At 37.1% G+C, this 25,959-nt stretch overlaps 1 protein-coding gene across 8 annotated transcripts in view; it reads left to right on the top strand.

Moving 5' to 3' along the window:
• The window catches only part of NPAS3 (neuronal PAS domain protein 3), a 612,015-nt gene that overhangs the window by 580,428 nt on the left and 5,628 nt on the right, over positions 1–25,959 (top strand). For all 8 annotated transcript variants that reach the window (XM_027638244.1, XM_027638243.1, XM_027638242.1 and 5 more), the window contains 3 exons: positions 5,446–5,552; positions 21,190–21,337; positions 24,456–24,571. In XM_027638244.1, coding sequence (XP_027494045.1) covers positions 5,446–5,552; positions 21,190–21,337; positions 24,456–24,571 — 371 coding nt within the window. The remainder of the gene's footprint in view (positions 1–5,445; positions 5,553–21,189; positions 21,338–24,455; positions 24,572–25,959) is intronic.

Raw genomic sequence — 25,959 nt, 5'->3', positions numbered from 1 at the left:
GGCCTCATGGCCCTGAAAAATAAAAATAAAATCCAGGGAATGGGTATTTAGAGCAGAAGTGAAGATACATGAGAAGGAAGAGATAGGTAATAAAGTTTGGGTCCATTGATGGAAATCTGAGGTAGAGCAGAAAAGCTGGAAAGGAAGTAGGAGGGTAATGTAACCAAAACAAATTTTGTCAAGGGGACTTATCAGTGGAACAAACAAGATTATTACAGCAACCATGACATATTATAAACTGAGTGGAAGCTTTCTGATACGAGCAATCATAATTGCTCAATCATAATGGAATACCTATGATCAGGATAGCACATCAATATAAACTTTTATAAAAAAGGATAAACCCAAATGTTTTGTTGAATCAGGGTCTTAAACAATTTAAATAATCTTGGATTTCAGTTATGAGGTTGTCACATTGCTGAACCGCTACAATATTACTTGACTGTTAGAGAGAACACTTCATCAAAACTTCCAAAGCATTATCTAAAAGTGAATATATTATTCTCATTTTTAAGCTTGGAAAAACTGCTCCATGGAAAGTGGATTGCACAAGGTTACAGAGAAAGTGGATAACAGTATTAAAGTTTGGGCTTTTTGCCTGTGAGTCTATCCAGTGAGAATCCAGCTTCTGTATAATCTCTCAACTGGCTCTAGGGATTAGGAGTAGGATCTAGAGGAAAACTTTTGCCTTAGTCTTTGATTTCACTGTAACCTACCTAGGTAGTAATGGAAAGCTACTACCACTACAGATTTTTTTGAAGACCTCTGTGAAATGAGTTGCTGGTATCTATCTAGTTCCTCACGAACAGGTTTCCTTTTAACAAAATCACCTGCACTTTCTGTTACCTTCATTGGCAACCTCCATAAAAAAGCCAGGAATCAAATGGATGTGAAAAATGCACTTCCCTATCAGGTCAAGTATGATATGAATTTTTAGGCCAAGTTAGAAAGATTTATGCTTTTTCTGCTGTCCATTTGGCATTTTTATCAGCCCTAAATTGTTGGGGTTTTTTTAATTAAACATTTTTCTCAAACCTTCCCTTTACATTCATGTAGCAATAAACTTCCAAGTGCCTGAGAAAGGCATCACTGAAAACTGTAAAATGCCTCAGATTAGGTACACTGATTGGTAATCACATAAAAAAGGCTGATATCATGTGGTAAACTGTGGTAAACCAGCAATAAAGTGTTGAGCTTATTAATGTTTTTCATTCGTTAAAGGCAACATTATAAAACAACTTTTCCTTGTTTGTGGCAGATTTTATCTCATATGCTAATGTAGAATGCATACGATGGTACATGAATTTATGTTGCAATAGTTTCGCTTTAGGTCCCTGATGTCACTGTTGAAAATAGTTCATAAAAATATTTTCAAATAGTAGAAACACTTCCGCCAGTGCTAGGAGGTGAATGTGAGCTCATAGACACAGTGGGATTTCCAGTGATGAAAAATGGAATAAGACTGACAGGACTTGGATTTCATAGCAGGTGCAAAGCAGAATATGACTCTAAAAACTGGGGGAATGGAAAAAAAACCAGAAGATGGGAAGGAATTAACTGAACAGCTGATTGAAGCTGTCAGATTAATTATCTGGGCGTTTGCCAAGGCCATTCTCTGAGTCAGGGAAGTTGGGATCTCTCTTCTGGGACTATAGAAAAGGAGATAAGTATCCCATTATGAATATATGGGCTCAACTCCTGGCCCTTCCAGGCAGCCAGGAGATTTTTGTGGTGCCACAGTAAAGCAAGCACAACATTGATGAAAACAGAGAAAAATGGATTCATGCTGGGCAAGCTGTAAGCACTATTTATGGAGCAATGGGGAGTTACTGGCAGCTGCAGGGAGTATGGAGCAGAAGCCATGCCACTTAACTGAAATGAATGCTCACAGTGGACCATTGGATCAGCAGGGGTGAGATCAATAGTACTCCTAGTTTTCCAAGTGGTTGACTGCTTGCAACAGCAGTGAGCAGGAGCGACATTAGTCAGGTCTTTGGGCGCATCTTGTTACTTTTCTCTGAATGAAGAGATCTACTTTAGAATCCTGGACTCAGTGCACAATCTGGTCAAGTTAGCTTCCCTTTGAGACAAGATCTATTAGTACACTGGCTATTTCTAACAATTAATATATTGCTTCGAGAGTGTAAAATATAGATGCAAAATTTTGTTGCCTAAAATGCAGCATATTAATCTATGTCTCTTTTAGGATTCATGTCATCTAAGCTTTACCATCTAGTCTAAAATAGTCAATGGAGTGCAAAAAGCACCTGCAGAGGACAAATCATGTCACATGGTGATAAACAATTAAAAGCAAAATAAAGACACTGCTGTGTTTTCAGAGTCAACTGCTAAGGATTGGAGACCATGTGGAGATAGCTGATAGTCCAGTTTAATGTGGACTGCTATAGCTATATCTGCTACTATATGCCCAAAAGGAAATAATCACATGGAAGAGGTTTGGCTTGTTAGCCATATAGTGGTTGTCAGTAGTTCCTTCAGACTTGCAGAAACAGTCTACAGGTCTACAAATGAGTGCGCAGTCTGTTCCTCATTCAGCAAAGCACTGTACCATATACCTACCTTTAAATTTCAGTCATGTTAACAGTCCTGTTAGTCAGTAGAACCACTGATCTGCTCAAACATAAGCCTGTGCTTATGTTTTACGGGATGAGGTCTGTGTATTCAGTAAAACCAAGTTCTTACTCATCAACCTATTACTTTATTTTGTCACAGGACTTGAGTGCCACAAGATCTATCTCCTAACAAGTGCTCCAAGATATACCATATTTATTTTACTTTATCCATGTAAATTATTTCTTTTCCATCTTTAGTACCTTTCATATAAGCATAAGTGTTCTATTTGATGTAATTTATTTTTCTTCTGTTTTTGATGTCATTGCTTACCATTGAACATCACTTATATGTGGATATTCTCTCTTTCTTCTTCCACATTTTTCATTTAAACAAAATCCTATGTCCTTCATATGTCTGTTTGAAGCATCTTTTCCTTAAAATTATAGAATCATAGACCAATTTAGGTTGGAAAAGACTATAAATCAAGCACTGCCAGGTTCATCACTAAACCATGTCCCTAAGTGACACATATACACATTTTTTAAATACCTCCAGGGCCGGTGACTCAACCACTTCCCTGGGAATCCCGTTCATTCCAATGCTTGACAACTCTACTGGTGGAAATACTTTTCCTAGTATCTAATCTAAACCTCCCCTGCCGTAACCTTAAACTTAAGGGGTTGTGAATCTGCTTCCACAGTTGCCTTGCCTCGTTTGTTAATTTTTATCTGTGAAGACTTTACACGAACAGGCTACTGCAGAGAAATAAAATCCAGCTGAGTCAAATTTACCAGAGGGGAAGCAGAATGATCATCTTTCATATTAGTCCTGTGAGCTGTAGCACTCACAGCCTGGGAACACCACAGGGCAGTGGCCTGCCTGGAGATTGCCTCCTTCTACTGGGCTGGCAGGGTGAGATTTCCTTTCCCTGATCTTATCGTAGAATGTGCTGAGTTGGAAGGGACCCATCAGGATCATCGAGTCCACCTCCTGGCCCTATGCAGGACACCCCAAGAATCACACCATGTGCTCGAGAGCACAAACAGTTCTTGAACTCAGACAGGCTTGGTGCAGTGATCACTTCCCTGGAGAGCCTGTTCCAGTATCTTGAAGCAGAGCCACCTCCAGCTAGAAAACACTCAGTTCTTGGGCCAGAGAAGAGACAGCAAAGTGTGCCAGTGAGGTGAGTGTAGACATGAGAGGAGAGACCTGAGTTCTAGTTCCTGCACCATGGACTGTTTATACACTTAGGTCAGTTTATATAGAAGGGACAGGAGTGCTTAAATCTCAGGCTCCCTTCCTTCTGCTAGGGTTTCTTATCACTGGGCAGAGACACCAGGTCCTTTTTCTTCCCAGCAAATAATTCACTGTGCAACAGAAGTGGAGGAACTCATCAGGAGAGATAGGGAATCCCACTGCCACAGTTTCAAATTTGTCTTTATCCTTCTGAATAGTGTCCTCCACGAGAAGGTAGAAGAGGTGCTTTTCAACTGTAGTTTGTGATAAACATTAGACAGATATCCCAATATGGCTATCCCATATTTGGTTAAGTGCTGTAACTACTAGGCAGTTGTTTGAAGGTGCACATCCTTCAATACACTCTGTCATGAAAGTGAGAGAAGGCTGTTGTGTTTTGTGCTAAACTTGATTTGACAAATTTACAAGCAAATTTGATTCCACCTGCATGACCTATGAAGTTTTTCATGTTTGTTGTTTGGGGTTATTTTCAACTGGGTTCAAATCACCAGTGCTGCTGTGGTATTGTCCTTCACTCTTTATGGTCTATGTATTCACCCTGCTTCAGACACCCAGGCAAACACAGCTCTGCTTATCAGTGCATCAGTGGCTGTGTTTACCACCTCTGCCTGCTGCAAGCCCCTCAGATCCACACAGTTCGACTTCTGCTTTAGGCATCCCCCAGGATCACACTCCAGTAGCTATCTTGTTATATCAAGATGTTTAGTGGTCTTTAGAGCTCCCTTAAATGAATGACAATTATGTCTCAAAATTGAAAAGTGGGCTCAACCCCAATAATTGCAGATTATTTCAAACCCTAAAAAAATTCTTCTATGTCTAAAAAACAGGCATACTTTTAAATGATTGTGTGAGCAAAACATTTTCCTATTTTCTTTATAATCTCTGTATTACATTTAAGGACATTGACACCTTGACAGTCCATGATACAAGTCTACACACCCACAGTGACACAAGCACACAGACACGCACACAAAGGTCTGAAGAATAGATTTTGAAGTTTCTATGTGCAATAAACAACAAAGTCCCAGTTGAAAGGGCCCAGAGTGAAAGCCGAGCTCCCAAATGAATTAGACTAAAAAAGATAACACCCTGAGGCATCTGTGTGTCTCAGCATTTAAATTATATCCCTTGAAAAATCAGTCTGGACTTGGTGCCAAGAAATGGTTGAAGAGCTTTTTCATGAATATACCCAATAGAAGACCAATCTGTTGAAATGAAATGTGTCTCTAATCATTTGGTATAAACATAACATGTTTCTACTTTATTATGTAACCTTGAATCATCTTAGTCTTTTAATGAGGATTTTGGATTGTCGCTAATGCTTTATAATTTCATGGAATTATATTTTCTTGGTGTTACGCTACTGGGACAATGTGTACTAGAATTTAATTTTCCACTTATTTAAATGGATAAAATAATTTCCAGGTTTCTTTAAAAAAAAAACTTTCTTTTTTTTTTCCTTTTAAGGCTGTGTCTCATTTGTAGAGATATTCCATTCAAATGACTATAGCAGTGAAAAAACTTTTTAGCAGATTTCACTTTCTGAGTCATTTGACAGTTCTTCTGTTCTTTTCCTTCTTGAATTATGGACTATATATTCTTTTTCCTTTTTAGGATTAGTGATTACATGGATCTGACCCCTGTAGATATTGTAGGAAAGAGATGTTACCATTTCATTCATGCTGAAGATGTGGAAGGCATCAGACATAGTCACTTAGACTGTAAGTACTTCCATTTTTGTCAAAATAATCTGGTACAACACTTGATTGTTCCTGAACTATTACATATATTCCACAAGTGGTGTCTTCATCTTGCACCTGCTTTTTTTTGTCATAGGTTTTCACAGAAGATGGCTCAAATATAACTTTTTGTATTATTTACTTTCAAGTCTTTCTATAGACATATATGATCATTCATGTATGTGGAAATAAAGCATTATATTTGTATTACCAGAGTTTCTAGCAGCTGTTAATTTACACATGCTGTACATGATTTTAATCCTTCGGAGAGATATTGCTTAGGTGAGAAACTCTCTCCCTGGCATAGAAAATGAACTTCTCTTCTGAAGTTTTTTTTCTGAGTCATAACATGGGGGACAAAAACTGTAGCAAAATTGGGATTTCACCATGTTTTTCAATACAGAAATGAGCTACAGCTCTACTAGTGCTTTAACCACCCCATGTGTTAACATCTAAATGGCCCTCATCCTTATATTATCTAAGTCCCTGATATTTGCACACAGGTAGTATCTGATTAGGATAAGAATAACAGAAGTACAAAAATGTTACGAGAGACAAACTTAACCAGAGAACATACGCAATGTCTCTGTATGGGGGAAGAGAGGTTCAGTTCGATTCCTTGTAATTAAACTCTTTGTATTTCTCTTATTAAAAGCCATAGGGCCTAATTCTTTTCTTGTTGAGATCTGTTGACTTCAGTGATAGGGCTCCTGATTTACCCTGGTGCGAAAAAAGACTTATGCCCATAATCTCTAATTTATCTGTGCCTGCAGTGAAGCCAGATAATTTTTTGGAAGTTTCAGTGACTGACTGTGTTTATGATTGACTTTGGTGTTTTTCTTAATGTAGAAGACTATCTGCAAACTGCTTCTTAAAATCAGAGCCACAGATTTGAACAACTCTGCTCCCCCTGCACCATGTCCCACTAGCATTTCCTAATAAAAGTGCAGCAGCCCAAGTGCAGACACTTTTAATTAGATTTTACAAAACCCTATGACTCCAATAGAAGGCAGTATAAAGTGTTCAGTCCCAAATTACCTTGCTTGATCTGCAAAGGAAGATAGGAGGGTAACTGCAACCAGAAAGCAGGAGAACAAGGACAGCTTCTGTGATAACATATGGCAGCTAACAGCAGTATCGAGCTCTGTAAAGCTTTCAAATAGTCCCTGAATTTTCTAGAAGGTAAAGTTCAGTCAGCATAAGAAGGTCAGATTAGATATATTTCTGCAGGAAAAAAAATAAAATCAACTATCCAAAAGGATAAACAAAGTAATTTGGCATCATTTACATTTGGAGCATTTAATATCCAGGATAATAAGTCAGTTGCTGAGAAATGAAGGAACAAATTCAAAAACTTACTTGGTGCTCTTGAAGCTGGAAGTCAAAAATGACAAGTTGCACTTCCACTGCACTATCTGACCAAGGAAATAAAACATATTTACGACTCAGACTTAACATATCACCTGGCATAGATGAGCATCCCATTTGAAAAAGACCTTAATCTTCTGAATGACCACTTCTCTCTGAAATAGAATATGCTTTATGAAACATTCATCTTCAGAAAAATTGGAGATCTATGCAGACAGTATGAGTGCAGTGTGGTCCAGTGTATAAGCACTGGACTAAGAATCAAGAGGCCCTGGAGACAGGAATGACTTCTAGAAAATCGCTTCACCTTACTGTGTTCATGCTCTCTGTATCCAGTTTAGCTGATTGAATTGCAAGCTCTGTAAACACAAGGACTTTCTCCCACTGAACATCCAGTACAGTCCAAGTTCCAAACTTGGCTGTATGGCTATAGCATAATTATTCTTGATTGGATAATCTTTTTTTTTCAATAGACAAGGCTAGTTACATCCTTTATGTGTAGTTGTTCTCTTGGTTTATAGGAACAAGGTGTTCATACAATCATATAGGTTGGAAGGAACTCTCAGATAATATCTAGTCCCACCTAATGCTCAAAAGTGGATCAACACTGATTCAAAGCAAATTTTTATCACTTTCTCATTGATGTTGAAAAACCCTAAGGTCAGACTTTCCACAACTTCTCTGAGATTCCTGTTGCAATATCTTAATAGGGGTTTAGTTATCTTCACAGTGTTTTTTTTCTCATTCTATCCAGCTTGAACTTCCCTGTTTTGATTGTGCAGCTCATGGCTCCATCTTTGCAGTAGCCTTCTTGCAGGTATGCTGCTGGGTTCCGTTGAAGTCACCTCTTCTTCAGGCTGAACAAGCCTGGTTCCACAGCTGTTCCTCACAGGGCAAGTACACCAGCCCCTGGGTATCTTGGCAGACCTCTACTGAACTTTCTGAAGTTTATCACTATATTTCCTATGGTAGGAGCCTAAAATTAGATTCCAGATGCAATCTAAAGAGTAAAGGGGGATAATGACTTTCTGTGCTCTTCTGGCTATACACTTTTTAGTTCAGCCCTGCTCATTCATGCTTTTAGCATACTGTCCACCAGGACGCCCTTGTCCCTTTCCACAAAGCAACAACCCAGCCAGTCAGTTCCGAGCCTGTAACATTGCAAGTAGTCAGTCCATCCCAGATACAGGACTTTGCATTTGTCTTTTCATGTTGAAACTCATGCTCAGTATGAAATATCTTCAAGTTTAAATTAGTCTTGGGAATAACTGAGGAAGTACACCTGCCCATTATAATCCTGCAGAAGCTGAACTTGTTCATATCTTTGCCCAGAGAGGTGTTCCATTTTCTAGCATTTAAAAGATAATGTCTGAAAACTAAGAGAAAGAAATCCTAAAGCCCCAAAATGCTTCATATCAACTTGTCGATTCTAAAAAATCAAGTTCAAACCAAACTAGAAAGAGAAAATTCTCCTGGTCTAGTAAAAATTAAAATTAGAGCTAAAATTCGCGAACTGGCTGTACAAGGTAAAAATCAGCAGAACCACAGTTCCTTGAAACACACAGCACGGGATATTTGCAGTACAATACAGGAAGTAATTGCTTGAGATCACAATGGAAAAAAACAAACTAACCAAAAAAAAGCAATATTATTCAATATTTTAAAGAGGAGCTGGAAACTAAAGTAATGGTTAGGAAGCACTAGTGGAAAACAGAAGCAAGACTTGGGAGAGCAGCAGATTCTAAAGGGTGTGTTTGATGGAGGACTGCAAAATGCAACTAAACATCTTGGTTCATTTTTACCAGGGATAAAATAATTTTTAATTATTTAAACAAGAAGAAATCCAAATTGCAATGGTAGATTTAAAGGTAAAAATAAACACAAATAAAACTGCTACTCTGCCTATTCACTGACAACATATCACAAAAAAATAAGGAAAAAGTAAGACCACTACATCCTGCTGTCTCATCCAGGATATTCAAAGACATCAAAGAGGAAAACAAGCAAAGAAGAAAATGTTGCACAAAATTGCAGAGAAAAAAATCAAGAAGGCTGTTGATGGCTTCGGATCATAGCAGCCCATTAGAAACTTTGAAAAATAGGCCTTGTTAAATCTATCTCAGATAAAAGAAGACAAAAGCAGTTTCAGGAATGCGACCATAACAAGTGAAGAAGGTCTGCAAGACTAGCAGTCTTTTGTAAGGGAACTACTGCCCTAATGAAAGGGCAGATACGGTCAGTGGAAAAGCTTTCATTAGGTTCAATGTACATGGGGATTATGCCCTAAAGAGGCAATTTTTTATGGACTAAAATTCTGACCTGGGTGAAAAATTCCATTATGTTCAGTGGGGTCAAGATTTATGTTAGTTATATGCTCTTGTGAATTAATAAAACAACATTCATACTCTAACTGTACATATGCCTGCATTTATAGCAACTTAATAATATGTGTCATGATACCACAAGCTATTGAAACATCAGTTTTTTCCAAATAGAGATAAAAAGTTTATGGCTGTTTTTTCTGTCTTGTTTCATTTAAACTTTGAATGATCATGCTTTTTCACAAATCTCTCCGCCAATTTTTTGGTGTTACAATTCTACCTTTTCAATCTGTTTCTCATTTTATAATGCTTCATGATTTCAGAAGTTTAGGAGACTTCTCATTTGTTCATCTTCACTGTCAAATAAATTGCTGGTATGACAGATATCACTTACCATAAATCAAGTCTCTCTCACAGAGATTATAGTTAAAATGTTCTCTCTTCTAACAGCCAGTACACCAACTAGCACCATGGACCACCCATTGGCTCAATTAACACACAGAAACTGACTAAGATGCAACAACTTGTGTTTGAATCCAAACCCTCAAAAATTACAGGTCTGGCTCTACCCTGGCTCAGATACAGTCTCTATCCCCCACTCTGTGTTACAGAGGTCTTTATTAGGATATATGGTGTGAAAGAGTTAAAATTGAATGTTTTATGTTTCATGCATTAATGTTATGCATCTAGAACTAACATCCTAGAAGGACTCCTCATGCCCCCTGTTCTATTTATCACTAGTAACAATGGGGAAAGTTGTAGGATCCTCTCTATTTACTTACCTCTACATAGAAGCATTGTAGGACTAAATTGTGTGTCAAGCATAGGGCAGTTCATACACTTTCACCAAGCCATGAGTCCCTGCATGAGTAGAACTGCCCTTGCTCCAATGACTTCAATATCCCTGACAAATATCAATGACAAATATCTCTGATCTTAAAGCTAGCAGGCTACGTTTGATATCAAATAAATATCAGAAATCAAGCAGACTAATAAAATTATTGTTGTATCAGGTCTTAGCACTGTCTGTAGAACTCAGCAAGGTCAATTGATGCTGCTCTCTGGAGTACAAGAGTGTGTATATGTGCTTCCCTTTTGTTGACACTGTTAGCATTCAGGGGTCTGTAACAGGCCTTTTTAAGGAGTACATTTCATGTTAAAAATGAGTGGATGTCATATGCCATTGGAGTATACATCTTCCATTTAATTGGAAAAATGTAATGGTCTTCATTGAACACCAAGTACTTGATGTTACTGTTCAATTAAGGTCAATAAGAAAGCAGCAAGGAAGGATAGAAGTCAAGACCTCTGAAGACAACCATATACATATTTTTAGGCAAATATAGGATAATATGGCACCATTTCAAAATTAATATTTTGCTTGTAAGAACACTGTCACCAGTATATACCAATTGGTATTGGTATAAAATATGTGCTTTTTCATTTTGGAATACTAATTGAGGTCTAAATTCAGAAACCTTGCACTGACAAGAAAGATACTGTTGTCCTCAGCTATTTCTTAGAAAATATCATCCTCTTTCTTCGGGATTTGATTTACAGCTATAAGAAATACAATTCCTCAGGAAGAGTGAGCCAGGGCAGTTCATTTCCCATAAAGCAAAGGTCTCTGATGAGTATGTTTGGTAGCAATCCCTCTGATCTACTTTATCTGGTTTCCAGTGGTTAGAATAATCCAGTCTTTCCGAAAACCAACTATTCCACATTCACCTTTTTAATGGCTACCCTATTTTTCTAGGAATATTATCCCCTCAGTCTGCTTTTAAATCAGTTATATATTCATGATTTCTTTTATGTATGTTCAGTAGAAAAATTATATTGCTGTACAAAATATTGCTTAGTGGTTTAGCCTACCAGCTGTAGTTGAACTAACCCTTTTAACTTATGCACATGAGTTATAATTTTTTATTCTCTTAATAACCTCAAACACATGAAAAACAAATAGAATGAGTTGATAATTTCTAACAGTAAAATACTTCACATATTTTGCTATCATGCTGTGGAATAACTCTGCAATGTCAAGTAGCTCACAATTAGTAAAACTGTAGGGGGAAAAAAAGAAGTGTTTTGATCCTGAGGAATTTTTATCCTAATCAGATCGAAATTTCAATGCTCTTGTAGTGCTTAATATCTTCAATAACCAAAAAAATCAAACTGATTCCAATGTCAGATTTTACATTCTGGGACTGAAATAAAATGCTAAAATATACAAATGAATCTCGTGTTTGTACAAGTTTATTATCATCACTAAAAAGCAAGATTGATTCTAAATTAGGCTGATAGAATGTCAGGGGTTTAGCTATTTCTTAAACTAAGTCCTCCCAGCATCCTGATGACAACCTAGTGTATGTTGTTTTCGAAGTATTGCAGAAGTGCTGATCTGACCACCTGCACAGTCTTTCTCTCTGTCTGTAGTATGGGTCAGCAAAAATTTCTGTTGGACACTGGCATCCTTAAGTCCTTTTGACTAGAAACAGTGATGATAGAGCAAGATGAGGGAACAGGAGATAACAAACTGGAAGAAATGGAAGCATGTAAAGAAAACAGTTTTTATTCATATGCGGAGGAAAAGGATCATGGACTTTGGTTTTAGCACATGCCTAGTGTTTGCTTTTCATCCTAATGAATCTTAAGAGATGTGCACCTATCCAAGCATGTGTACATGTCTTGTCTTTTAGCCATGCCCTGAAATCCTGCAGATGTTGTATCTGCTCCCACAAATGCTTTTTTGGGTTATCCAAGATGTTGGTCTGTCTAGCTGGACTAAAAGGACCAAAGCCAAAGGTACTTTAAAGAGGGGGAAAAACACTCTGCAGCATGCACACCTTGCACCCTTGTTTCTCTGTAATACGCTATTAACTCATGGCTGATTCATTCTTTGAAAGATGAGAATTTATACCATTGCTTACATTTCTGTTTGTGGAGGATGGTTGTTACTATTGTAATATTTGGTGTTCTAATTAGCTGTATAAATATTAAGATATCATTTTCAATCCCAATAAATTTCTAATCGTTGTGAAATTTTGTGCCTCGGTTTTTCACATGCAAAGTTTTGTGCTCTTGGACACATGTTTTCTATATGTAAAGTAGATACAAGTTTACCAGAAGCATTAGATCTTTTGGATAGTAAACAAACCAGAAAACTCTACAAAGCCAAATCTTTAAGCTATTTAAATCATTAGCTGCTGAACCTAATTGTAGAATTTTGCCTTCTGTAGCTTAGCAATATATACAGTTATTTTGCAAGATGCCTCAGATATAGTTTGCATCAATAACCCTTTTACTTAATTCCTGATGTTATTTCATCTTCAAATTAAATCTAATGCAATACTGATTTAGTACACTTACATTTCCAGTTTGTAGGCTTTTGATTGTAAGTCTTCCATAGTTCATAGTCAGTTAAAGTTTGCAACTACACTCTTCTCCTATTTTTTGCTTTAAAAGTGTATGTAATACCAGCTGTATAAGTACAGCTACTGCAGTAAAGGGTTATAGAGTGAAGATTGAGCTCTGGCTTCTGCTCATAACCTCTTGGTTTCCCAGTTACTCTGTTAATAATTTTCTTTATTTTTTAAAGTCTCTTTGTGCTCAAAATTTCTGACCCCAAAGATGAATCTATACTTTGGTATTATTCTTGTGATACATTACAGAAGCACATGTTAAATTGCAAAACCATGGGAATAAAGGATTTTATTATACACCTCCAGCAGCTTCATCTTCACTTTATCCACTAAACTAGTTCTGTGCTGACTTTTTGCTACAGAATGTATATGCACGCCATTTTAAAAAAGGAGAAAACTACTTCAGTCACATACTTTTTACCTTCATTGCTGAGGTTTGCTCCAAGATTACTGAGACCAGACTTGTCCATCACCTTGTAGTCTAAATCAGTAAGTGTGTTGTTCCACTGAAAATCCAAGGATGGATTAAGGATTTTGTAGCTTGGTAGGCTACCCCTAAATATCCTGAAATGTCACCATGTGAAGGTATGATGAAACTGTTGCAGATCTTTCTAAGGCTTCAGAAACACGTCTGTGCTGTGGGCTTTTTTTCTTCTCTTTCAAAGGTCTGGACAGTTGACTCTGTGTCTCTGAGGGAGACAGTTTTAAAAGCAAGAAGGATACGAAAATAGTATTAGTAAATTATGTAGCATATATCAAATGTGTGACAGTGTGGCAATAAGTCTTATCAGCACTTTGAAAGAACCTGCATAAATCACCTTTGGCTTTGCCATCTGTAAGTCATGTGGCCAGTGGTGGGTCCAGGTTGGTTTTGATGGCTGATAGCTTATAAAGTATGCTGCTGTGGCACTTTTGGCTCAGTGGGCTTTGGGAAATGCGCTGCCAAGCACCTGAAGCCTTTGTCCAGAATGTCCATGGACTGCTAAGTATTGCTTCTGAGATCTGAAGTTCTTTTGTTTTTATTTAGAAGATTGTGTTTGGGGGGGGGTTGTTAGTGCTAAGATATCTTTTTAAGGCTTGTGGAGAAAGATGGAAAGATTTCTTTTGCTTCCTTTTCTTTACTTTTTACAAGTCATCTGGTATAAAGGGACAGTATGCTTCAAAAATGTCTAGATGTGACATGGTAATGAATCTTTGTGGTGGTTAGAGGGTGTTAGAACATTCAGTTTTGCCATGCCACCATGTGCTGTGAGATTAGTCTAGAGATTAGGCTGAGGAAATCACTCATTTCACTTAGCCCAAGCACCCAAAGAGGGACTCTTACCCCAGAAATGAAAGCATGTTCAGAGGGATCCTGTACCTTGAAAAAGACCATCTTTAGCCTGAGTAATTAAAAAATAAAATTAATATTGCTGCCAATGTACTTCTGTGAATCTTCCATCTCTTTTCCTATTTGTAGGAGATATTGTTATGTATAGTCTGCTGATACATTTGGCATGGAAAGGGTTATATTCTAAAGTCATTAATCTTACACAGGTTGTCATATGATGGACAGTAATGTTAGTGGAGAGATGGAAAGTAGATTTAAGTTTCTTGAGCAAGCAGAGCCAAATTTCTCCTCTGATGTTGAGTTTTACTAGCTAAGGGCACAATTTGGATCTGGGATTTCATTTTCCCCTACAGTTTGAACAGAGAGTTCATTAATGATAATGGAAGTTCTGTCTGAAGTTGGTGTTCAAAGTGGGCTTGGGGTTCTAAATGACCGTTTCAATATTAGCAGAAGGAAATCACTTTATGGCAGGATTGAAGTCATGGGGAGAGAGACAAATTATGAGGGAAAGAAAAAGTTTAAAAAGAAAGAAGAAAACCTAGAAAATCCTAGATAGAAAAATCTACTGTTCATTTTTCATCATAAAATTGTCTTATATAGTTAGTTTATTTGCATCAACTTCATCTATAGAAACAACTGAAAAGTTTTCTCATATGGATGCCATAAGCTTCCATTGCATAATGCATCTAGTGATACATCAAATTATATATTATAATTCTGTCACTACATTTGATCAATACCTACATAATGTTTTGAAATAAACATCCTACCTAGAACGGTAGGATGGTTACGTATAATTATAAAATTGTCATTTTAAATGATGGACCATGGGCAAATGGTAAGTTATAACCATAGTGAAAGGAGAGGGGAATAAAAGAGTCCCTGTTGTTCAAGTAGGAGATGATTATTTTTCATTAGTTGTGGGAAATATTTTTTGTGTGATTTTACTGGATTTTAATAAATTTGCATTGTGGCTGTGGACTGATGTCATATAAACTGGTAACATACTATTGATTTAAAAAAAAAATCTTCTTGATCCTTATCTGAAATAATTTGTAATCAAATGAATGTAGAATATATAGCAGAAGCTAGGAAATTTCAGAGTGCTGGAGTATCAATTTCCAGGGATTAGGATAGGTCACAAAATCCACAGATGTTTTTCCAAACTATTTTCACAATTTACTTGGTTATCTTCCCTAGCTAGACATGCAGCATGCAAGGCTTTCCTCACTTTCCTCACTTGGCAAGTTACAAACTTCAATCCTAATATGAATGCACATGTTTTAACAGTTTGACTCAGGCCACTTTTAACATTTGCTTTTCTGTAAAGTGAGGCAGGAAAGATATCTCTTGTTTTTTAAAGATTCTTAAGGTTTCAGTTTTTTCAAAATGCTTGATTGAGGCTCCTTGTTTTCTTCTGCAGGATTTTCGATACTTAATTTTTCTAATTTAGCAGGTATTTATGTATGTTACATTCCTATACTGGAAGATTAAACAGTATTTCATACTGCAGAAGTAAACAATGAATCATTTGCCATACTAGGCATTTTTAAAGTGACTGTATATGCTTAAAAGAATTATCCGAAGTGAATGAAGAAGTTATGTGGGAGTTTGAGTATCAGTAAGGTACAATTTTCTTTCATGAACCTGATCTGCTACTTCCTGCTTGACTTAGGAAAAGATTAATTTACGTTTATAAACCAGCAATTATTACTGTCTGATATTCGTATCACAGTAGCAGCCAAGTCTCAGTCAGTGGTATTGACACAACAGACTGCATTCTACCCTCTCCTACATAAAAGATATTCTCTGTCCATTACTCAGGTCTTTCTCCTGTCATACGTTGTGAGTAAAATGCAGCTTTCTAAAGCCTCACAGAACTAGTATTTTTTTCTAAACAGTTACTATCTTTCTATTTTCCTTTAAAGAGCTCTGCTGAGATACAGTAAGTCACACAGGGCTGGTAAGCAAGCGCATGCAGTGAGGAGAGGTAGAGAAGTATGAGCCCCAGGGACTTGTGATGCAAAGATGATATTCTTGACCAAGTAATCTGCTGTGAAGGCCATACTTTTGGCCCAGTGGGTAGAGAGTGCATTTGCACACTGTCCTGGCTTATATCCCCACCTTCTCACCCCATCCTGTGTAGCAGATCTGAAATCAAAGTGTTTGTGGAGAATTATATAGATGGAACACAATTGCTCACCAAATGTCTACAAGTCTCGTATCATCTAGCTCCTAATTCTGTTTAAGTAACAAGCATCATTTAACATTGCTAAATATTTTTCATTACTAAAATCCAATTTGTGGATACCTACTATTTAAAACATCTATCTCACTAATTGCAAAATCTATAGAAAAGTCCTTACAACATCAAAGACTCACTTGATCCTTGGAGCTGTTATAAATGGAAAACTGTCTCTGTTACAAGCAAATAAGGCACTTAATGCACTCTTTCTAACTGTGATGCTATTTTCCTGAGGGTTTTGAAAATGACCTTCCTGTAAGCATCAAGGACTGTAACTTTTCAGATAAAGAAACTTGTTCTTGTTTTAAGTCTGTGCCAGGTTCATTCCCCTATAGCCCACAGTTTTCAAAAGCAGAAGAAAAAGTAATCCAGAACTGAAAAAATAAAAATCCCTCTGTTTCCAGAACGAAGTTACCCTGTCAGCTTGCCTTGGGCCTTAGGTGGAGAAGTGGAGATTAAAGAGTCAGTATTCCTTTTCATGTTTCATCTGCCAGTTTTGTGAATGTAGAAAGAGTACTTGTGGCTGCAGCTAAGTATCCGACTGTGGTATTAAGTATGGCATTTTCATCCACACGCAGTAAATTTAAAATATTCTTATAAGTTTATCAGGAAAGAAATTCAGTATCAATACCATCCAGTCATTGATAAAGGTATTTCAAGGAGAAGAGTGAATAGCACAGCAGATGTAACCTCAATATTTTCACCAATTATAAAGAGCCTCTTTGTGAAACTGTGTGAATATGTAAGATGATCTCATCATTTCCTATTTACTCAATACTTACCTGAATACGCAATATAGTGTAGCTTTTAAATGCATATGCACACGAGTAAAATGTCCTTTTGTAAGAGACTTCGCTAAAAGACTGCTTTTGATACACAATTTCTTCATCTCCTCTTCAAACTGAATTAAGCTACTTCCTTCTTTTAAAACACAACTCACTATTTAGAAGCTTTGGCTTTGATTTCTCAGAACAGCCTTACAGGAAGAAACTATGTTCTTTTTCTTTTTGTAACCATATTTCTGAAGACAAACTTGTACTGATTTATTTTGATTTTTTAACAGAAATAGGTTCCTGCAAAGAACACTGACTGTTTCTTCTTTTCCCCCCTCCTTCATTCCACTACTACAAGATTATTGCTGTGCGCAAAGCTACCAAGGAAAACTGAAATCCCTCTGTTGGGAACTGTGTACACAGCAATATATACTTTGAGAAATAAGTGAGGTTTTTTTTTTTTTTAGTTCTTAGTACGACATACTGTGTACTTCTTGCATGCTAACCACTGAACTCAAATTGAGTAACTAGGTAACACTTCAGCAAATTTTAGTCAAGTTTAGCATCCACCATTTTAGGGAATATATCTGTGCAGTTAACATAAAGGTCATCAGTTTTAAAACACTAACACCCAGTAAGTCCCTTTGATTAACGAGTTTAGATAGATAGGTAGATAGATAGATAGATAGGTAGGTAGGGAGAGAGAGAGAGAGAGAGAGAGATACACACACACACATACATATATAAAATTATATAACCCAGTCCTGCATAATCCCATGTAAATTCAATCACATGACCCATCCCAACAACGTAGTCAGAAATCGCACTTTTCCCAGTACTGCATTGTCTGCCAGACTGGGTACTCCACGTATAATACAAATAGAATATAAAATTATTTGCATTGCTCAGTGAAGGATTTGTCTGAATATATTCAGGATATGGTCTACAAGGCACTAGGTTTTCAGAACTTTATGCCAAACTGAAATGTGTGGTCTGTTGCTAGTTACAAAACATAACTTCACAAGCAAAGCTTAGGGTAGCCTAATGATTTCTTTTTCATTTCTTCTCAAAATCAGTAACTTTATTAATGGAGTATCTGTATCTGCAAACTGAAGATCCTCAAAATTAAGCTTGGCTTTACTCAGTAACACCTCTAAGTTATCAAACCAGATAGATTTCCTCCCTGATTTGTCCTTCTAATTGCCTTTTTTCTCAAAATTCTCATCTAAATTCTAAGTTGCAGTTTGGCCATGCCAGCAGGTAAAAATTACTGTAAATTAGAAAACATTTATAGTTTTTTTCATTTTTTCATTGAGAAATTTCTTCCCAAGGTATACTATGAGCTTTCAGAACTGACTTAGGGGTGCCTTGTACACTCTCAAAGGACATAAGAACCAGATTTAGCAGCACAGCACAGCTGGCCTGCCAGAGAATCTCTTTACAGAGAGAATTTTTATATTAAATTATAGGACCTCCTTCAGAGCTTGGTCCACAAATATATTATATGAAATGTGTTTTAGACAGATGCAGGAAGGAAAATCCTGTGTATCTGGTAATATATCTGAGCTGGCCAAAGAGAGAATGGGAATTTGCAGGTAGATGAACTTCATGGAAAGCTCATTTTTAATACAGTATTTCCTACATTATTTGGATGTACAGTAATTTGGGAGCCCAGATTCTAAGTGTAGATGGTTTGTATACAGCTCTGATGCACTGAATTCTCAGTCTTGAAAAAGCAAGCACCTTCTCTTTTCCATAGTTCTGAAATGAGTGCTCGTTTCAGGTCATGACAGACTTTTCCAGTGGTGCAACAACCACTATAGAAGGTATTGAAGGTTGAAGGACTTGTCTAGGATGACCGAAAGAACTGGAGATTCTGAGTCCTTATAGCTACCACTGTGCAGAACTGCAGTGTGCTCTTCGGTCACTGGCTAGTGACTCGCCTGGTACCTTGACTTTCAAATGTGTAGGTGGGCAGTTGTCCTTTGGCATTTGTATAGCATGTTAAACTCCCCAGATAAAAACTGTTCCAACAAAGACAACTGTATATTTAGTAGATACAAGTACAGATAGATTTTACTAATTTCTGCACACAACTCTGGGTGGTCGGGATTCCAGAAAACAGAAAATATCACTCCACATTTGTGTGTGTATCAATTTTACACTCAGCTGTAAGCAGAGTATTTTGAATGTCCTATTTTATTGAAATGGAAATGTCTACCATAATCAAAATTTACAGCAATACTTCCCGTATTCTTCATAACTGATAAAGTTGGACTAATTTATGTGAGATTGTTTTCTGAAGTGGTTTGACAGAAATGCTGGGTAGGCAGTTGTTCTTTTTTATCTTTATTCTGCTGTATAATGAGGTCTTGAAGCCAATGAATTATCACAGTAGAATATTTAAAGTTTGAAATATAAAAGTAAAATCTAGCAAAAGATGGATATCTGCTAGTAACAAACCTAGTTCACTACAGGTTGCTGAAAAACAACACGATCCAGATTACAAATATTTGCTTATATTGGAGCTGAACCTAACATTCACTTTACATTGCACTATTTACTTGCATTTTTTTATTCAGTAGTTGAAAAAATTGCAGTGGGGATTGGAGGATTCCTCCAAGGTAAGAAAACATCACTGTTTGTATGGCTGCCTTTGTTTTTGGCTGCCTATATTTTTCTGTAGATATCTGCTGTACATGGATTTAGATATACATTCATATGTATAATTAGGGGTATAGACATTTGGTTAACTTGAAAGCTCCAAAGTGTCATTTGTCACATTTATGGTAGGAACTTTAACTGCCTTAAATACTTATTCTTTTCCAAAGTGACTTTTTTCTTTTCCCTCTACAGAAAAAAAAAAAAAAAAGAATTGAAAAAAAGAAAATGTACTTCATGAAACTATTGTATATGAAGCACTTATTAGCCGTAATTAAATGGACAATATGAATTTACTACGTCTTTAGGACTCTGGCTTGTTCTGGTTTAGAGCAAGATGATTAATGCAAATACATATTACTTGAGATAACCATTTAGCAGCTAATTTAGCCAAATTTATTACAGCAGTTAGAGGTTTTTCATTTTAGCAGACGGAGACAAGGACATGACAAAAGCAGAAGGTGTATGTGAATGCACACTGCCCTCTAGTGCACAAAGCTTTGTGAGAGTAGCGAGAAGTGCAGGGGAGAGAAAGGGCTCCAATAACAACAGTACTTAGATTTTATGTAGTTTAGGATTTTTATAAAACCCTGCTACCCCCTTCCACTGAAAGATTTGCATTTCATCCCCTTCCCCTGACACTGAAAAATCAGATACAAACCAAATTCGTTTCAACTTGGCAATATTTTGGCTGAAGTATTGCTTTAAACATCTGTATTTTTAAGCCTTCTTGCTGGGAGCATTTAATAGCACCGTTTCACATTACTGATTGCTTTTATTTCTTTCTCTGTTTCTTAGCATATTTCAAACATTGGAGAGAGCTGTCACTCTTTGGCTCTAACCAAGCCATTCTGTGCCTCCCTTAGGCCTCTTTCTCAATCTGTTGGTGGATTTACTTTGCTCTGGTAGAAAGTAAATTCTCCAAAGACTTTTCCCCCACTGACCAGTGGAGATTTGGTTCATCTGAGAACTGTAAATTCTGTTTGACAAGATCAAAGAAACAGATGTATAAGTTCAGTGGTTGATATCGCCTGCAATAAGGAGAAATGATCAAAGCAGCAGGGGTAGAGTATCTTCCCAAACCTTTCAAATATCCAGAATCTCAAAGAGGTCTACCTAGGAGCTATGAATAAATCACATATAAATTTGCCTCTTTTTTTTCCTTTTCTTTTTTTACAGTTTGACACTGAGTGCATTGGAAATGTCCACACAGCAATAACTATTTTGTGAACTATAGAGATTTGTAGGTTTTTTACTTTTCTTCTTCCACTAGAGTTTCCCAAAGCAGGTGAAATTATACTTTAAAAACTTGTGCAAACAGATAGCTAGTTATATTGAACTTCAGATCCTGTTTCTCATCTCTCTGGCATTAAACCTAAAGGAAGCCAAGTATCTTGTGCTTATACTTGTGGCATTTTGTAAAATGAAGCTCATTTTACCACTCAGTTCTGCCCTACCATGCACTATATCTTGCTTATGGTTTGTTTGTATTTTCTTACCAGTGCTGAATAAGGGTCAATGTGTAACAAAGTATTACCGCTGGATGCAGAAGAACGGAGGTTATATCTGGATACAGTCTAGTGCAACCATAGCTGTCAATGCCAAGAACTCAAGTGAGAAGAATATCATCTGGGTCAATTACCTTCTTAGGTAGGTCTTCCAGCCATTTCTCTCGCTTGAACTGCTGTCCCTATGACTTGCCTCTGTTGAAGAAAGTTTTAGGGAGAAAACAACAGCCTATTAGAGAAAGGTAAGAATTTTTCATGTAGTCCACCTCAAAAGCAGTGGTATTTCATGAGAGTTATGGAGGCATCTGTCATATCTCAGTACACTGGAATATTCTTGAATTATGCTGCCTTAGTTTTGAAATAAACGTTCCACCATTTTATTGTGTGCCTCACTGCCCTGAAATCTACTCAACCTGAGCTCAAAGATAAAAGTTATCCGCACCAAGTTTCAGGTGTTATGTTATAAAATCTAGTGTGAAGTGTTTGGCACTGGTTTATTTGAATATTAAAAATGCGTGGAAACAAACTTCTGGTATGCTAAAAAAAGGTCTCTCTAAAAGGCATTTGGCAGTTCACTCCAGAAAGAGGAACTTTCTCAAGAGAAAAAGCCTTGAACTACTGTGTTGTTCCTGTAACCATCAGATAATATTCACACTAAAAAATGCAAAATAGGGTTTAAAAATAAAAGTAGCATTTAAAACTATTTTAACTATTAGAACTATTTTAAACAGAAATAGTAGAAATGTCTTGAATGAAAGGCCTTTCCCTGAGAAATTCTATTTTACCAAAGTATTTTAAAAGGACTAGTTTCTGAGCTCAAGGGAAAACAAACTGTAACTGAAGGACAGTGAATTATAAACTTGACCTTTCTCATCTGAAAGTACCTTTCAACACATTCTGTTTTGTGAAAATGTTCAATAAGATTGGGAGATTTTCTGTTTCATTCCAGAGCAGAAAAAAACCAAACAAATAAAATTTGAAACCTTGAGATCGTCATGAAATGCAATTGTCATTTTCTGGCCTGTTCTCCTTTTAAGTTGCTTGTCATGGTTTGTTACATTCCCTTTGATGCCACGAGAGTTCAAAGTGATGTCTAGGGGTTAGACTGTGACTTATTATGCCAAGTCCAGCAGGCACTGAAGAGACCGTGCCTGCCTAAACTTGCATGTTGAAATGCTTTTGATTCCCCTTTTGGGGAAGAGACAGAAGCAACCCCTGGCAGGAGAGCATTGAAGGAGTACTGTGGGAAGCCTTCCACAGCAGTGGAGTTTTCACTGGGGCTTGTGTTTCTGGCCTGACATGGTTTAGCACAGACTTTTCTGAGTATATCCTTATCCTGCTATTTTTTTGTCTCTTTTTTGCAAGTGTGAGGCAGAATGCAACATTTCAAGGGTCAGCTTAAGGCTCACAATTCTGAACTGGAAGTACAGCTTCTCTGCCCCAGTCCTTAACAGGGCTTCAAAATGTCCAGAAGTGTTCTCATATTTCCAGCTTTAAGCTGTAAAAATGATCCATAAGAGTTATGAACAGTTGCCTTTGTCCCCTTTGCCACTTTCCAGACAATAGGTGAACTTAGTCCACAAACATCCCACAAAATAATTTTCTCTACAAGCACAATATACCTAACAAAAAAAGACAGCAGTCTTCCCCAGGTCTTCTCCCAGAACCTGATTTTTCTGCTGTTTTCCATTACCAGTCTGTTAGAAAAAGATTAACATCTTCAGTGAATTTGTATTTTTAATTTAGATTTCTCCTTGTACTGGATTCCACAAAAGATCCAAATGTCCAAATAATGTTTTAATGACAGATCAAGGCATAATTAGGTCTACTCTTAGCAGGAGTACTGGTCTGTATACATTTCCATGCATTAGAAAGTATGATTCAGCTGTCTCTAAAAGGATAGACTAATTATAGTGACAGGGAGGATTAATGCTGTTCTTGTCTTAACAACTTGTTATTCACAGTGTGAAAGCCCTCAAACATCTTTTACTTGGAGGGGGCAAATTTGGGGACTGCCCTGGGGCAACAGAATAAAGTCACTTTGTCAGGACAAAACCATAAAGATGATAATCATAAGATGTCATTTCAATGTGAACTGTGTGAATTTTCACAGTATAGTCCAATAGGCTGAACATGGACACACTCTCACTGTGATAGTGTCAGGCGCACCCAGCGCTGTCTATGTAGGACTGCGGATTTTCTGCTTTATCACCAGACTGGAATTTGAACTGCATGGAAATGCTCACCTATTCAAAAATTATTGAAGACTTTTACTTTTAATATTCCTATGACACTTATGCCTAGCTGTGTCTGTTCCCCTGCCTTTGCATGGATTTAGGAAAGGAACACATTTTAAAATGTACAAACCAAGAAAAAGCACGGGGTTGGAGGATTATTTTTTTCTGTTTCTCTGGTAATGTAGCTTTTTTAGATTGCAGTCATGTTCACTGCTAACAAGTCACAGGTGAGCACCACATGAGCAGATGAAGATATGATTATAATGGGTGTGTTGACAGTTCTTTATCCCTAGCATACGCATCTTAACATGCACATGTGCATCTGTCATATAGTTAGAGTGGTTGCTTTTGGTTTCTTGACAATGTGGATGCAGTGTGCAGTGTTTAAAAAATATTAAGCCTTTTTAATCTAATTTTTAGCCAGAATCTTTGGAGCAGTGGTTGCTTTCTCTAGCCCTAACTGAGCACCTTCTCAATAACTTTATGTATGGTCTGCTTGATTAAAGTGTGGAAAACTGGAATGTTGAGAAAAACAGGTATTGAAAAGGCTCTGGCAAGGTCGATAGAGAATACTGTTACACAGTACAGTCTAATAGACATTACAGTGGGAGAGAAACAGATTGGAAAAGTTAAAACACCCTCTCTGTCCTACCAGGCACAGTAATGGGATCGAAATTGAGATATTTTGTTGTTGGATGATTACACAGTGTAACTTTACTGCTAGCTATCACACAAGCCACGATGTCCCACTTCAGGAAGAATGCTTTGATAGCTCTAAAACTTCACTAGAATCAAACGAGGCTTAGTACCTGGTCAATATAAGTATTTGACAGCAGTATTAAAATAAACCTTCATAAAATTCCTGCTGCGAAGCTCTGAGGAACCAAAAATATATGTTTCTGTGTCTACTGTGCTGTTCTTCCTATTTATGTTCTTTTTTCCTAAACTTTGATATGAAAAGAAGGAAAAATCATGAAACTGCAAATCATCCATTTGTGTTTATATTTGCTGTCTCCTCTTCAGTAACCCAGAGTACAAGGACACTCCAATGGATATTGCACAACTTCCTCATCTGCCAGAGAAAACCTCAGAATCCTCAGAGACCTCTGACTCTGAATCAGACTCAAAGGACAACTCAGGTAATACACATGGTGTGCCTTTATATCTAAGAAAGGTTCATATCATGAGAGCCACATGGTTGGCTTTCTGGTTCCTTTTACTTCTCAAGTATTGTTGCACTATAAAAAAAAAATCATGTAAAATTAAATTGAAAAGCACTAGAAAAATCTTTTGCCATTTTCACAGTATCTTCATTTCCTCAGAATTTTTTTTTTTTACTCTCTCCATGCATTCTTGCCTACATAGTACCAAAATAAATCTTTGATTTCCCAGCTGTGCTTATGAACAGGTGTTGTGCCTTGTGTGGAGGACTTGGGATTGTGACTGTTGAATATGATTCTAGTTCTTCTCTTTCCAAAGTAAGCAGATATTCTGCAGAGAAGTCTCTACTGTCAATATTTATGACCCTTTTTCCTGTTTAAATACATTCCTGAAGAGTCTCACTAGGGGGCAGTGAAGATTGAAAAATTTGAGGGTTTTCTTGGGTTAATAGAGTATATTTAATTATAAGGTGTGGGTTCCAGCACTCATTTCTAAGCTCTTTAAGTCTGGGACTTCAGCTGTTTTTAAAAGCTGAGTGTACTTGTCAAACTCAATGTGCAAATGAGTCCTACAGATGGTCCAGTGAACAGATGGTTCACACATTCCATTTGTTTTAATAGTGGTTACCTAGACACAGGTACAGATCATCTGGCCTTCAAAGAAGCATGGTATCCTGTGGCCCAAGAAGTAAAGATGTTATTCTGCTGTAGTCCGCGAGATAGATAGATAGATAGATAGATAGATGATTTTTTTTCTCTCGTGTCTGTGATAACAACCAAAAAAAGGCTGGAGAAAATGCATTGGGCTGATCTAAATCAAGCAAAAGCAAGAAGCTCAGGCATTAATGTTATATTATGATATATGATATATTATGCTCTCTTTCATCTTTTGCTTTTATTTGTTCTCCTTTGACAGACTGGTTTGATGGTTTAAGTCAACACGCAGGCTTGTTGACCACCATCACTGGGAATCTCTTCATCCATTCCTAGTGCTTCCTTTACGCTGTCTTGTTCTTAACTAGCCACATGACATGTATATGCAGAACAGTTTGCATTTCCCATGTGCACTAGAAGTTTCCCCAAGTGAGAAGGTTAGAAGTGCATGTGTATTCATGACTTCTAAGGTTGATGCAGAGCAAGAGAGTGGTCCCAAGGTGCCCAGATGTCTACATCTCAGAAGGAGATGTCTGGAAGTCTTGGAAGACAGAAGAGACAGGGGCTTCTTTGTTGCAAAGGAAATAAATATAAGTGCCAAAGGATCTGAAATTGGAACACCTTGGATGAAACCAACAAGTTAAATTCAAGCTCTGATAAAATCCCAGGCTAATATTGTGCAGCTTTAGACCACCTTACCTTAAGTCCACTCT

The sequence above is a fragment of the Corapipo altera genome, unplaced genomic scaffold (genome assembly GCF_003945725.1).
Source record: "Corapipo altera isolate COAL_440 unplaced genomic scaffold, ASM394572v1 23, whole genome shotgun sequence".
NCBI lineage: Eukaryota > Metazoa > Chordata > Aves > Passeriformes > Pipridae > Corapipo > Corapipo altera.
This window is presented reverse-complemented; position numbering and strand designations above follow the sequence as displayed.